Genomic DNA, 13,917 nt, shown 5'->3' on the forward strand with positions numbered 1-13,917 from the left:
AGGGGTTTGTATATGTTTTTGTATGCTGTTAATTAAAGTGTTTAGGTGTTATATTTTCCCTCCTAGAATGACTGTGAAGTGTAGGACAGTGAGTCAAATATTGTTATGACTACTCATAAAAAAACACTCCCTCTGTCCTTGTGCTAGCTGCTGGCAGGCCTGGATCGTGGTGAGGTCATGGCTGAACTGACTTCCTGGCTGGAGCACATGGGGGGTAGACTGGAGGAGGAAAGCGCCAGAGAGTATCTTGTCCAGGATGCCTCTGAGCTCACCACTCTTGTGGAGTGGCTGAAAGTATTTATCTTCTTCTTCATCAACACCCTCTATGTTTAAATTGCTTTACTTCATGATTATTGTTTTCCAGTTCATTCAAAATTCCATTTTTTTTGCTAGTGAAACCCTAAGCCTGGTCCCTTTCATGGTTTCAGGTTTTTCATGTTTAGCTCTTTATTATTATTATTATTATTAAATAATAATAATAATAATAATAATAATAATAATGTGAAATACCATAGTAACATAAATAAATATTGTGTGCTTATTGCAATTATTTATTGGTTTTCCTCAGGCCTGTAAAGCAGAAGTTACAAGTCGGCAACCATGTATAGACTTCTTTAGACAGTCTGTGGAGGAGGTGAGCTTTGTGGAAGACTCTACCAGTCGTAACAAGCGTTTGGTCTTTGCTGAGCAACTGGGCAATCTCAGTCTCTGCTGGACACTCCTACAGGGAAAGATTGACAGCCTGGTGAGTACTAGCACTGTAACCAACACTTACATGTTACTCATTTTCATTTATCCATTTAGCATATGCCCTTTTCCAGAGAGAGTTACAAAACATTTAAGCTGAGGGATGAAAAGAGTAATATGTGAAGTATGCAGAGAGTTTGCAAGATGGCCAGTTTAGAAGAGTTTTAAGTGTATTTTAAATAAACACGAGAATTATTGAAGTGCTTTTTGTGAAATGTGCTGTTACTATCTAGATACATGAAATGGAACACAAAAGACTGGACTGCAAGAACAGAGAGGGACGCCTGCAGCGACTGCACAGCTGGATATCAGAGCAAGAAGAGAAGATGAGAGTGAATGAGAAGCCAACTGGCTGGACAGATATAGAGCAAACTTTAAAGAATTATGAGGTCTGTATTTGAACACTAGACTAGTATTGACAATAGGCCTAGCTGATAGGGTAATAGTGGTTGACAAGTAACCTGGTGATGATGTAAAATGGTCTCCCACAGGAATTTAAAACTGATTTCCAGAGTCATTTACTTAAGTAAACACTCCAGATTGTTTGGTCTAACTGTGTGATTCAAGCTTTTGATTGGATATGCAGCTTACATACATAGCAACATATTTTTGCTATAATTTTTCCCTTACAAATGAATATGGTGCAATACTTTGTGCACCCTTCAAATGTCATGATGATACAAATACACTAGAAACACCCAACCAGCTACATGGAGTACAACGGCAACCACATGACAAATACCAATGATCTGAAAAACCATAGCAACTGAGTAGCAACCTCTAAAAAAACACCATAGCAACCACCTGAAATAGCATAGCACTCACCTTGCAACACTGTAGCCCCCCTCTAGCAAGTACTAGCCAGGTCTAGCAAGCAACACAAAAGAAGCCATAGCAAACAGCTAAAAACACATTAGAAACCACTTGGAACATTATAGATACCACATAGCAAGAGCATAGTAGGAAGTGGGAACCATTTAAGCAGCACAACGATTCTGTGTTTCTTCCAGAAGGTGCACTTTTGTAGTTCTTAGTCATATTGCTTTTTCCCCAATTAACATTCATCATCAGGGTATTTCATAACCAAACACATTTGTATCACAGTACAGTGGTATTGTGTATCATAATTCTGCAGACAGTCATGTTTGAGTTGTGTTTTGTTTTTTTTGTTTTTTTTGCAGGATGAGAAAAAGCAAAATCTGAAATCAGCTGAGCTTCTGCAACTGAAATCCCTTCACCTCTTGGGGAAGAAGGACGGACAGCACCCAGGAGATCAGGCCTTCACCTTGCAGGTTGAGAGTACCATTCAACAGTGGCAAGCTTTAAAACAACAGGTAGTTTCTTATTTTGACAAAACACAACACATTTCAAACATTTCATTGGGTTTAGACAACTCTGGTCTTGAGGGCTTTCATAAATCTTTGAAAAAAGCTTAGAAATGTCTTCCCTAACTTGCTCTTTCAAAAATTAGGTGTTTTTCATTTTACAACACTCAGGTGTATAAAGAGAAGCTTTTACCTAAATAATGATTTGACTTTTTTCAACTACTGTTCAAAGGAAATGTATAATATTTACTGTACAACTATTTTGGTTGTGTAAGCCATGTGCACACTAGCTTCTGTTGCAGGAATGTCACAGAGATGCTTAAATGCTGTTAGAGGTCACATTCAGCACACATTTACCTAACTACCAGAATGTACGGAGTAAAATTAAACTGTGATTTTACAATAATGCGATCAGCGCTAAATTCAGGGTGAGCTGAAATAATGGAAAAATGTTATGATATATTATATATTCAGTATAATTTATTTTCTGAAATAATTGCATACTTTGTCAGAAAAATCAGTTTTTAGTTTGACCTGTATAAAATATTTTGACCTAATGAACCAAAACACAACTTGTTAAACTTTTTTTTCACTTTAATGCAAGAAGCATGCCAATTAAACCAGTTTTTTGCACTGATCATAAGTTATTGTATCTGTGTTCATTTACATGGAAGCACCTACTTACATTGGCCACCTGCACTGGCGTGAAATATCAACAGATCATTTAAAAAGTGTCAAAATATAGTGCCTCGTTTAGTATCTGCTAAAATTTGCTCTGATTGGGTCTGAAACTCAAAAATGGCTTTAACTTTACATTCGGATGTGTTTGGAAAAAGAAATCTGTGTTGTGTAAAGATGTGCCAGCTTGTCTCTCAACAAAAGAGATTTAGTAGGAAAGGCATTTACACAGTCTGATTAAGTTGAGAAATCTGACCACTCTGTCAGTCTTTGTATGATTGCCATGATGCCAGTGTTGTATGATTCAGAGTAAGTAATATATAAGTACAAGTAATGACAAAATTAAGAAGCAAAATCATAAAAATGGTTTTAAATATGTACATATAATCTAATCTATCATATTTTTCCATCTCTACTTCTCCAGAAGTGTGCTGTACAGGCTGCTCTGGTCATTCTAAAAGATCAGTGGATTCATTTTGACACTGAGCTGAGGAATGCAGCCGTGCACACAGCCAGCATTTGCAATAAGCTTGAATGCAGCAAATCACGACTGTTTTCACTCCAGCAGACCAAGGAACATGTGAAAGAACTTGAGGTTTGTTCTTACACCGTATAAAAATGTATGTAGTTCAGTAAGGAAGGACTTGATCTTTTTTCCTTATTTACATTTTTCTTTATTCCCAGGCTTACTTCATTTTTTTCATTTTAAACCAATTTCCACTGTAATGTTAAGTCATGTCCAGTTTACACAAAATAGCTAGAATTTCCCATCACTGGATGCTACAATTGTTGGACGCATAGGTGGTTGAGCCAGTGTGATTAGATAGATGTGCGCACATGGAGACCACTATCAACAAGTTCTGTTACATAAGCAATATATAGATGATCACACTGTGTAGCTGAGGGATAAGAGTGAGGGACCCTGGATCTCCCAATGGTGGGACTAAGCCATTAGTCAATGCAGAGTTATTCTGAATCTGTAGGAGTGAAAGTTGGAAGTCACTGTGGGAAATCCTGGCCAATTAAGCGATTAAAGAGAAAGTAGACTAGCTTTAACACATATAGTGCGATTGGAAGAATGCTAAACAAAGAGAATGACTTTGAAATATATATATATATATATATATATATATATATATATATATATATATATATACAGAAGCATATGACTTCTTTCTTTGGAGGAGTGTAGGCCTGAAGTGATGCCTTACTTGATGTATACCTCACTCTCTAAATATTACTCTTGACATCTGAGCCTAATTCTTGTCCATAGGAGCTTCAGACGGGGCTACAGAGATCAGAGGAAGTTTGGACAAAATTATCCAGCCTTTGCTCAGACCTGAAAGGCAAAATCCACCCTGGTGCAGCTTCACTTCTGCGTGACCGTCTGGGCCGAGAGAAATCACGGTCAGTGATCACTTCTATTTTGCCCTTGTCTGTAACAGTTGTGGCTGTAACAGTTTCTGTGCTCCAGAGCTTAGCCCATCTTTGATCAATGACTGTATGCTACATTAGGAAAAACACAACAGTGTCCACACAATGTAAACACATGGATCAAATGATCAAAAGAAAATCACAAATGTCAAGTCAAATGTGACCAATTTAAAAGTTAAATTTTGTTCATTTTCATTTTGTGTTTCGGTTTTATTTTACTTTATTTTAAACAAATGTGTGACACTATAATAAGTATATAAAATATAATAATTAAATGTCATATAATAAGTATTTTCAGGTACATGATCAAACATCAGATGGGCAGTCCTCTCCCACACCCTCACATTTATGTGTGTACAGCATGTAGGTGGTATGGATGGATGTGAATCCAGGCTACAGTCTTTATTTGTCTTTGTTTAAATGTGTGTCTTTTTAGAAGAACATCTCGTTCTGCGGTTTTTAAAACACTGTAACACTGTTCTAACTCCAGATTGTCTGATAGTAAGATTTTTCCCCATAGGAATGAATAGGGGCACATCTTTTTTTATATGTAAATGAATACACTAATAACACTCAAAAAGCACATGGGCTACCACAGCAGCTTTTAAGCATCTCCATAGCAATCATTCTGCTTTTCCTGTGAATTTTGTAATATGGTTGAGTTTAATTAATTAAGTGTGATTTTGTGTAATTTTATTTACTAATAGAAATCATACCATCCATTTTTGACTGGCAACATGTTATTTTATGCCACTACAAAAAAAAACTCTAATCAAATCAAATGTTCTAAACTTTGACATAACATGTCTGTGATAAATAACACAATATGTTTTATCAGATTTTATAGTCAAAATAAAAGAGCATCTTAAGCTTAGAACATGTTGTTAAAGTAACACAGTGAGTGTTACATTATAATGGGTTCACAACAGGAGAGTTAAAGGCACAGTAACAAAAACAGGCTGTTTAAGCCTGAGGGATAATGAAATAATCAAAAATAAAAATGGTACATAAAACCACACAAACATTTGTGGAAAAATGCAAATATTTTGTAGGTGTGGGCCCTACAACATACTTCTACTACATCCAAGTACCAGCTTTCATTCTACAAAAAACACTCTCACCGTTAAAAGCATAGAAGGAAGGATTTAGGTTACACTTGAGGGAGCTGTGTTTGATGAACTCAAAGTTCTTCCTGGAATCTTCTTGGACTAATTTGTGCATAAACACATTGGGTGTATAAATACTTCATTACATTAACCTTCCATAGCCTTGCATATTAAATTTAATCTTACATAACTAGTACAAACACAGTGCACTGTAAATATTGCTCACAGAAGTGAATGTTGAGGACGTTGACACTTTTGGATGGGAATTTTGGTAAATGTCTCTGGAACTCATAACTGTCTACAAGCAGAATGATTTTTCTTTCTGCGGTTTGAGGTTTTCTTGAGTAGACAGTAGTGAAGCGTAACTAGTCTGTGGGCTGACAGAAATACAGTCTTCTTTTGTCTTTATTTGTAAATGTATCCTTGCATTGATGCATGTGTGTGTACTTGTATGTGTGTGTTCCTCAGGTGGAAAGTGGCGGTCCAGGATGTGGGTGCGGAGCTGCAGAAGGCTCAAAAAGTCCTGCGTCTCTGGCAAGAGTACAGACTGATCTATGGAGACTGCACTGTGTGCCTGAGCCACCAATGGCAGCAGTATGAGGGGCTCCTCAGCCCCCTGGCAACAGGCGAGAACAGCACTGAGCTGCTTCACTGCAGGCTCAACGCCATCAGCGTGAGTGATTTACCAAGACTTGCATCACAGTCACACCAGGAAATCAAATCACACTGGATGAAAATAAATCAAAATGAAACTTACGAAGGGCACAGTATGGAAAATAGGAACTGTTTCATGTTGCTGTATGAGCAACAATAGAAACGATTATGGTAATAATTAAAACGTAAAGAGTGCAAATGAAAAGGTTTTGAGCTTTGAAGACATTGTAGATTTTGGAGAAGAGATGTTTTACATATCCAGTGGAACATTAAGTTTCGAGTTAACGTAGGGCATTGTTAAGAAGGCTAAAAATACCCCCAAAGTACTTATACTCTGCTTCTCCAGACCCTCCCACCCTTTTATTTCACAAAGAGAGAGAGATTAGTTTAATGTCAAGCCTCTACGTCTCTGAATTGAATTTGAAAAAGCATGATGACTAAAGCAAGAAAAAAACAGAATGATCAAAATCCATTCAGTCAGTAAGCTCATTTTGAGAGCAACGGAAGTAAAGCAAGTGTGCCAAGCTACAACTACATTGTTGCTATGTTCCTGCCTACTTTTGATTAAAAATGAATGACAAAATCTAACAGGCTGAAGATGGAAAGATACATGCTATGTTCCATTTCCATTTGTAATGTATTATCAGTCACAGAATGACAGTGTTGAATTAGGAATGAAGGTATTAAATATTCTCTCTTTTCCCATCACTCTTGCTCCTGCTCTCTGTTATTTCCATTTACACATTCCAATGGTCTCTTTACCAGGTTGTGGAGAATGAAATGGAAGCCATGCAGAACAGTGTTGCAGAAGTGTTGGTGGCCTCTAAGCCTCTTATTGCACAGACGGAGTCACAGACAACTGCCCTGATCCAATCAGAGACCCGGTTGCTTTCACGTGATGTTGTTTGTCTGGGTCATGCACTGGCTAGGAGGCGGGTAGAGCTCCAGGTAATGGATTTAGCTATATTTATGTTGTGTGAATATTGTAAAACCAATGGAAGACTTCCTTTGAATAGCTTTGCATGTGTGTCCCATAGGAGGAGCTAGAAGAGCATGTCAGATTCAACACTGATTTGGCATCACTGGAGCAACATCTGAAAAGCTATGAAAACTTAATAACCTCCACTACTGCAAACACAGAGCGCCAAAAGGTGAACCAGTTGATCCTTATTTTTCCTGTCTTAAAACTGCCTATTTAAAAATGCCTTATTTGTAAATGAATAAAAACAGATTATCATTTGTCAAATGTCACAATTTGATTCATTTGGTCTTGCTTGGTCTCTCTCTCTGTGCTTTGTAAGCTGAGTCTTTTGGAGCAGAGTGGTCTGACCCCTGACCTTGGAGAGTTGAATAAACGCAGTCTCACATTGAACCTCAGCAATTGTATGGTAAAGCGCCTGCGAGTCCTTAACACACAGTGGGTGCGGGTCTTTTCTCAAGCCACAGCCAGACACAGGTGCGTGCTGCTAAGAAGGCTAATGCATGCTTTAAAATAGTGATAATTATTTGAATGATAAGTTATTTTGGACGATGCTCCTATGTTTTTGGACAGAAGTTGTTATTTGCAAGCCACCATGTTTGTTGGTTATATGTGTTACAAATGCTTTCACTGTGCTGAGAGAACTTTGATTATATTCTGGTTCTTTTCTTAGGGAGATGTATAGTGAGGAGTTGTGTGCTCAGAGTTTCCAGATTAAATGCCAGGCATGGATGGATTTATTGGAAAAAGTAGAGTCTGGCCTTTTCAATGACATTTCTGGAAATAATTCTTCTATAAGAGAGCAACTCACAATACACCAGGTCAGAAATGTTTTTTTTCTCTCTCTTCTATATACATTTACAACATTGTAACAGCGGTTGCTCTGGGCAGATTTTAATCATGTTACAGAGATAGGCAAATGTTGTGCCATTGCCTCTTACTCATGACGCTCCTCTGTGCTCTACAATGTCCGTGGGAAGATAGCTGGTGGCTCTTGAGGACAATATTGTCTTCAGAACTGATTGCTGGCATCAAAGAAATTTTCTCATTTATGGAAATCCATTTCATCAGTGGTGGTGGATATTTTTTACATATTTTGGAAAAGCCAAATATTTGATGTTAGTATTTTCCTCTTGTGTGTCTCTGCAGAAGCTAAAGATGGAAGTTATGATTGGTCAGCAGCTCCTGGATGCTGTAGTTAATGAAGCTTTGAGTCTTCTGGAAAATGGCCAGATAATGGATAGGTGAGCAACAAAGCACATACTGGCAGAATCCATCAGAATATCTCCTTATATACTGTCTTTCTGTGGGGTTTGACTGCTATGGCTAGGAAATTAAATAATGAGATATTCTCTTGAAAGGGATCTGAAGCAATTAAAATCATGGTTTTCCAGCAGCATTCTTTCCACCTGTGGAGATCCAGCTGAGACCATAATTCTAGGGGGAGTGCCAGAGAGTTCACCTCTGAAACAAGCTGACTTACTCACAGGAAATGAAATGGCCTGTGCTGCCAACAAAGAAATGAAACAAAATCATTACTGACTTGTTTTTTAAGTATTTTGCTGTTGAGCAGCTGTAGAAGTTCAAGGTCAGCGTTTATCTCGGGTATAGTAGCAGTGTGTTTGTAGGTGTGTGAATATAACAGTGTTTACAACATCAAGGGCCTGATCTTGGTTTCTGTGGTGTTTAGGAGAGATCTAATCCTAAAGTTAACTCAGCTGAAGGAGCAATGGCAAGGCACACTCCGCAGAGTCCAGAAGCGTAGCAGGAGTTTGGATCAGCTGACAGATAAATGGAGGCTCTATGGTGTAGGCATGGAAAGACTCTGGAAGCTTCTTGGTAACCTAGAACCTATACTTCCCCCTGCTGGCTTGCCACTTTGCAGCCTTCAACAGCTCCAACAGTCTATTCAAGACTATGAGGTAAGAATAAATGATTAAACTGTTGTATATGACGGTTAGTTTAGCTTCCTTTAGCTGTTAATCTTATCTTTTATTTGATTGAGTTGGCCAATCACAAGATGCATCACCACCAATTTATGTACAGTTTTATCCATCTCTCACAGTCTTTGTGTCTATTGTTTCTTTAGCAAGCTGAGGAACAGCTGAGCTTGCATGACGAACTCTACAGTCAGACCATACAGACAGGCAGGCAGATCTTCCTAGTGGGAGATGCACAAACGCAGGCCAAGTTGAGTGCCGAGCTGGGGGCCTTGAAGGAAGCTTGGGAACAGAGCCACGTTTTGGTGGAGAAGAGAAAATCTCTCACAGAAAATATCGTTCAGGTATGTGACCGAAACCTCAGGCTTTGGAGCTCATTCTGGACGCTCTTTATGCATTTTGGCATAATGGGATGCTGTTCTGAAAGAATTATAGATGCAGAGAAATTACAGTATAATTGGATCTCTCACTTAACTTAGATTAGGCAAAGTGTCAACCAACATTTTCAACAAAACGCTGGACTTGCTAAAATGTCACATGAACATGGATCTAAATCAGTAAAAGGGAGCCTTTTGTTTCAACGATTTTCACTCTGCCTTCAGAGATGAGTTTGTTACAGCTAGATTAAGGGTATAATGTTATGTGCAGTAAATGTTTAATCCTAATGTTTTTACATCGGTTGAATAGCACATTTCTGAAAGCTCTTGAGTTACACAAAGGCTATCCTTCTCAAACCTAATCGAAAAATGACACAGCTTTTATGAACCTCAGTAGTGGTGAAATCCATTACTGAATTCTTTGTTCACTGTGCCAAATTGATGTTCGCATAGCTGTTCGTTTAGCTGCCTTTGACCTACATACTCCGTTTTAGCGCGTTTCTCTCCTGTAGTATGGCAGTCAGAGGACAGAAGATCATAATCTTGATTTGATCCACAAATGAGGCAGCTGGGTTTTATCACCCTGAAAGGCTGGTGGAAATTGCGAGTTACAGACTACTGTAGCAAGCCAACATTTTAATTAGGTTTTCAGACACACATTCACATGCAAGCCCTTCAGCTGGGAGAGATTTAGAGTTGTAGGGGTTTGAAAGACTGCATGCTTTCTGTAGGCATAACTGTATTTTGAGTGGAATATTTCAGTTTAGTCTCTTAATCGCTCCTGTAACTCACTCTAACAGAGTACAGGCAAATCTAATGCTAACATTGCCTCATTTTGCACTGAAAAAAATTCTGAGTTTAGTTCTACCTTTAATGAATTGGCTGTATGCTAGGCTTGGGTGATATAACAGTAATACTGTATACCACAACATTTAGAAATGAGGATCAGATTTCAAAATTACAACATGCCAAATTTCTGTTCTGTGTCTTTCCAGTACTTGACCAAATAAGCTCATTCCCCTAGGTAAATTTAAGAGAGCCTGACGCTGCATACCTTCTTCATCATTAATGTGATTTCTCCTGCTTTGTTGCAGAACTGGAATACCTGTGAGGCTGGACTTGCAGAGAGTGCACTCAGACTGCAGGAGATTAACGTCAGGCTGAAGCAGACACCACTGGACAATTTAGAGATCCTAGAGAAGCTCTTCAAGGTATTTAAGGTCCAGTGCAAACACAATGTGTTTAACCATATTGTTGTTAGACTGATTTCTGAAGGTCATATTACCGTGTGTAACATGCTGACAAATGAAATTAAATAACAGTAAGACTCTAAACACCCATCAACAATAATGAGTGAGAACATTTGCAGAGTTTTTTGTTCTGTGTTGAAGCATTAAGCGACCAATTGTCCAGGCTGTCTTCCATACAAGACATCTGATTTGATTAAATCATGTTTTTGAGCTGAGCTAATCTTGTTCTACAGCAAGTACAGCAATCTTCTTGATCAAACCATAAAAGGGAGGTGCTATGGCATAATCTGTCAGTAGGGAAAACGCAGGAACTTCTAAAAGCACGTGAAATCAGTAGTACCAACAAATTGGGGCTTTCCCCCACCTCCCCTATTGGGCTATTATGTGTGTACTCTTTCCCCCCTCCCCCCGAAACTCCCCCCCTGTTTCACTCTCCTCATTTTCTCCCCTCCGCCTCCTCCCCTCCCCCGTCCCAACTAGCAGGCCTTAATCCCGCAGGCTAGCGACAGAGTGACATAGAGAAGGAGAGAGAGAGCAAGGGAGGACTAGGCTTAGCGCGTAGCAGCAAAAGGGGTTTGACTTGACTTGGTGCCGGCTGCTGTGTTATGCAGGAGCATGAGGACTCTCTGGAGCTGTGGGCAGGAGGATTGAGGGATCTGGCCACTATGAAGGCGGACGTGTCCCAGTATGTGCTGCCCACCGATGCCTTGCTACTTCAGGGACAGGTGGAGGAACTCCATTCTCAGTGGGAAGAACTTTGCCTTAAGGTGAGTGAATGGAGAGAGGGGGAATTGGAGGGAAAAGTAGCCTGGGGGGCAGGGGGCTGTTGTTCAGTCACACAATGCTTTCACCGCTGGGTTCTTTGCATCTGGAAATGTGGGGGAAGCACTCTACTTCACCACATGGGAGGAAAAAAAAGAGAGAGACAGAGTTAAAACTGGGATGTGGATGAAATGTGTGCTTCTTGCCATTATGTATGAGTGTAGAGTATAACCAAGAATGTTTGGGGTGCTCTTTAGGTGTATAAGGTAGCTAATAGACATTTTTTTGTATGTTTGCAGTCAAAATCCAATGTCACAGTAATCGTTCTAAAGCTGGTTTAAAGCTGACAAGCTTTGTTTTCTGTGAAGGATGTCCATTCTATATGTTATTGGAGCGTGGCAAATAAACAGTAGTGAAAAGCCACCCATCTAAGTGCTGATACTTCCGCACTGCTGTGTTAATGAACTCTTTTGGATTATGTTGTCATGAGTAATTTAAAGCTGAGTGAGTTAACTTTGAAGACCCTTTGTTTATCTGTCTGATAAAGATCAAATGTAAAAGCCCATCACATGTACATTTCTTAATATTTTGGGTTGTTTTTATGAATAACTTCTTTAATATATGTCAAGTTCTTGTGGTCATATGTTTAGAGCACTTGGGTAACTTCATTTAAAGTGCAGGTGTCTGTCCAGCTGGACCATGAATTTAAATGCCTGAATGGCTTACTGACAGACCAGTATTGTACAGGTAAGGCTTACACAAACTGTAAACAGTAGGCTGGAGCAGTTAATACAAAAAGGACACTCCTTGGATTCAGCACTTTAGCCAGAGGCCTTTAGTGAACTTTGGAGCCTCTCACTAGACAACACAGAGAGGCTTGTTCAATAAAACGTTATTTCTGTTAATTGTGTAGCTGTTCTGTTGTTTGGCTCATTGGTAACCATGCCCTGATGCTGTGTTTTTCTGTGTCAGTGGACTACAGGTTGCAGGTGGAATCAGTCACTGGAATGGGATGGCAGATGGCTAGGCAGGACCATGTTCAGTCTGTTAGGCCCAGATGCATTGTGTGTTCTAAAGGAAACACAGGTCCTCTTGAGCCATCAGAAATAACAATAGAGCTCAGTGTCTCTGAGGAATAGTTAACTGCTGTGTTAAATGACACGGCCCCCAGCTCATGAAACTGCAGTAAAAGGTGAAATGATTAAAACAGTGGGTGTGAAATGAGCCTAGTGCTTTGACCTTTGCAGAGCTTAAGGTTCAATTTACGAAGCAGTCAGTCATTATAAACGTGTACCTGGTAAATTTCAGTGTAAACCTTAATTCCTTTGTGATTTCACTCAATAGCACCCTGCTTATAAATACTGCCACTTACATGGCAGGAAAAAAGATCCTTAAGGTCAATTTGCCTTATTTTACATTCCCAGGTGCGGAGTTGATGGAACTATGAAAAAAGGGTACACTTTAGCTTCAGCACTCTCTGAATAAGATTGGGGCTAGGGGAAAGTGAAAGAGCCTCATTAATGTTCCCTGCTGGGCTATGGTGTTTGGGCATACTAATAAAGGAACTGCCAGACAGTGCTAGTGCTTTGGAGCCATACAGGCTATAACTTTTATTCCGAGCTTAACAATTGAACATCTATCTGACTCAGTGACATACGTGTTTTATTAAAGGACCCTTGTATATAAAGCACTTTTAGCTTTTTGTAAGAGTTAGGTCTCACACAGTTAGTCCTGCCATGTAGTTAGTCCTGCAGTTAGTTAGAAATGTTCTGAAATGTTTGATTGTAGAAGTCACATTTCAATTGGTGCGCTGCCTAGACGTATCTTTTCAAGAGCCTTTTTTACGGCTTTAGAAGAGAAAACTATGTTGTAGCAGTAAGTGGTCCTCCTTGATTTCCGTTTAAGAGTCACTACCCATAAAAGTAGAACCTGAAAAGTCTTGACAAGCTCATATTTTCTTTCTGAAGCATTCAGACCGTAACACAATAGTACTCCACTCTAAATTTCTTAGCATTTAAAGAGAAAGTTAAGCTGTTGTATGTGTCAATGATGTACATGTTTGTCTAACCTGATTCTGAGTATTAGTTCATTAGCTCATTTCTCATTTCTATCTCTGTGTGCAGGTGTCCCAGCACAAACGAGAGATTGCCGACCGTCTGAATGCATGGATTATTTTCAACGACAAAAACAAGGAGCTATGCGAGTGGCTAGCACAAATGGAGAGAAAGGTTAACCACAGCAGTGAACACCTCAGTGTTGAGGAGATGGTGGAGAAACTTAAGAAGGTAACACTCATCTACGCTGAAATTGTCACATGTCATTTTGTAAATATTGCTAATATCAATAAAGGATATATATACATCCTAAGAGAGATCAGAGTACTACTATGTTTCATTTGGAGAATATATGGTGCACATTTATAGTCTTTTAGGAAGTTGGTATGGTATGTTGGTGAGAGGGAAAATAGGTCAGTTGTGCAGCATTGTGAGCATCCATATAAGGATTATAAAGGGATCTCTGCTTTCCCATGGGAGACATCACACACTGCTTTAAAGCCTAATGTTTTAAAATGTGTAATTGATTAAGGTTTGTATCTATTGAAATACACACAAGCCAGAAAAATAGTTTTTTATATGTTGTTTTTTATTATCATTTTATGTCCAAG

General features: G+C 39.1%; 1 protein-coding gene across 7 annotated transcripts in view; it reads left to right on the plus strand.

Moving 5' to 3' along the window:
• The window catches only part of syne2a (spectrin repeat containing, nuclear envelope 2a), an 85,560-nt gene that overhangs the window by 56,035 nt on the left and 15,608 nt on the right, over window positions 1-13,917 (plus strand). For all 7 annotated transcript variants that reach the window (XM_072682753.1, XM_072682775.1, XM_072682755.1 and 4 more), the window contains 17 exons: window positions 148-294; window positions 569-745; window positions 981-1,136; window positions 1,929-2,081; window positions 3,175-3,345; window positions 4,024-4,157; window positions 5,759-5,963; window positions 6,710-6,892; window positions 6,982-7,095; window positions 7,246-7,400; window positions 7,597-7,744; window positions 8,073-8,167; window positions 8,614-8,845; window positions 9,013-9,207; window positions 10,335-10,451; window positions 11,102-11,257; window positions 13,376-13,537. In XM_072682753.1, the coding sequence (XP_072538854.1) occupies window positions 148-294; window positions 569-745; window positions 981-1,136; window positions 1,929-2,081; window positions 3,175-3,345; window positions 4,024-4,157; window positions 5,759-5,963; window positions 6,710-6,892; window positions 6,982-7,095; window positions 7,246-7,400; window positions 7,597-7,744; window positions 8,073-8,167; window positions 8,614-8,845; window positions 9,013-9,207; window positions 10,335-10,451; window positions 11,102-11,257; window positions 13,376-13,537 (2,700 nt within the window). The remainder of the gene's footprint in view (window positions 1-147; window positions 295-568; window positions 746-980; window positions 1,137-1,928; window positions 2,082-3,174; window positions 3,346-4,023; window positions 4,158-5,758; window positions 5,964-6,709; window positions 6,893-6,981; window positions 7,096-7,245; window positions 7,401-7,596; window positions 7,745-8,072; window positions 8,168-8,613; window positions 8,846-9,012; window positions 9,208-10,334; window positions 10,452-11,101; window positions 11,258-13,375; window positions 13,538-13,917) is intronic.

The sequence above is a fragment of the Salminus brasiliensis genome, chromosome 1 (genome assembly GCF_030463535.1).
Source record: "Salminus brasiliensis chromosome 1, fSalBra1.hap2, whole genome shotgun sequence".
Classification (NCBI taxonomy): Eukaryota; Metazoa; Chordata; class Actinopteri; order Characiformes; family Bryconidae; genus Salminus; species Salminus brasiliensis.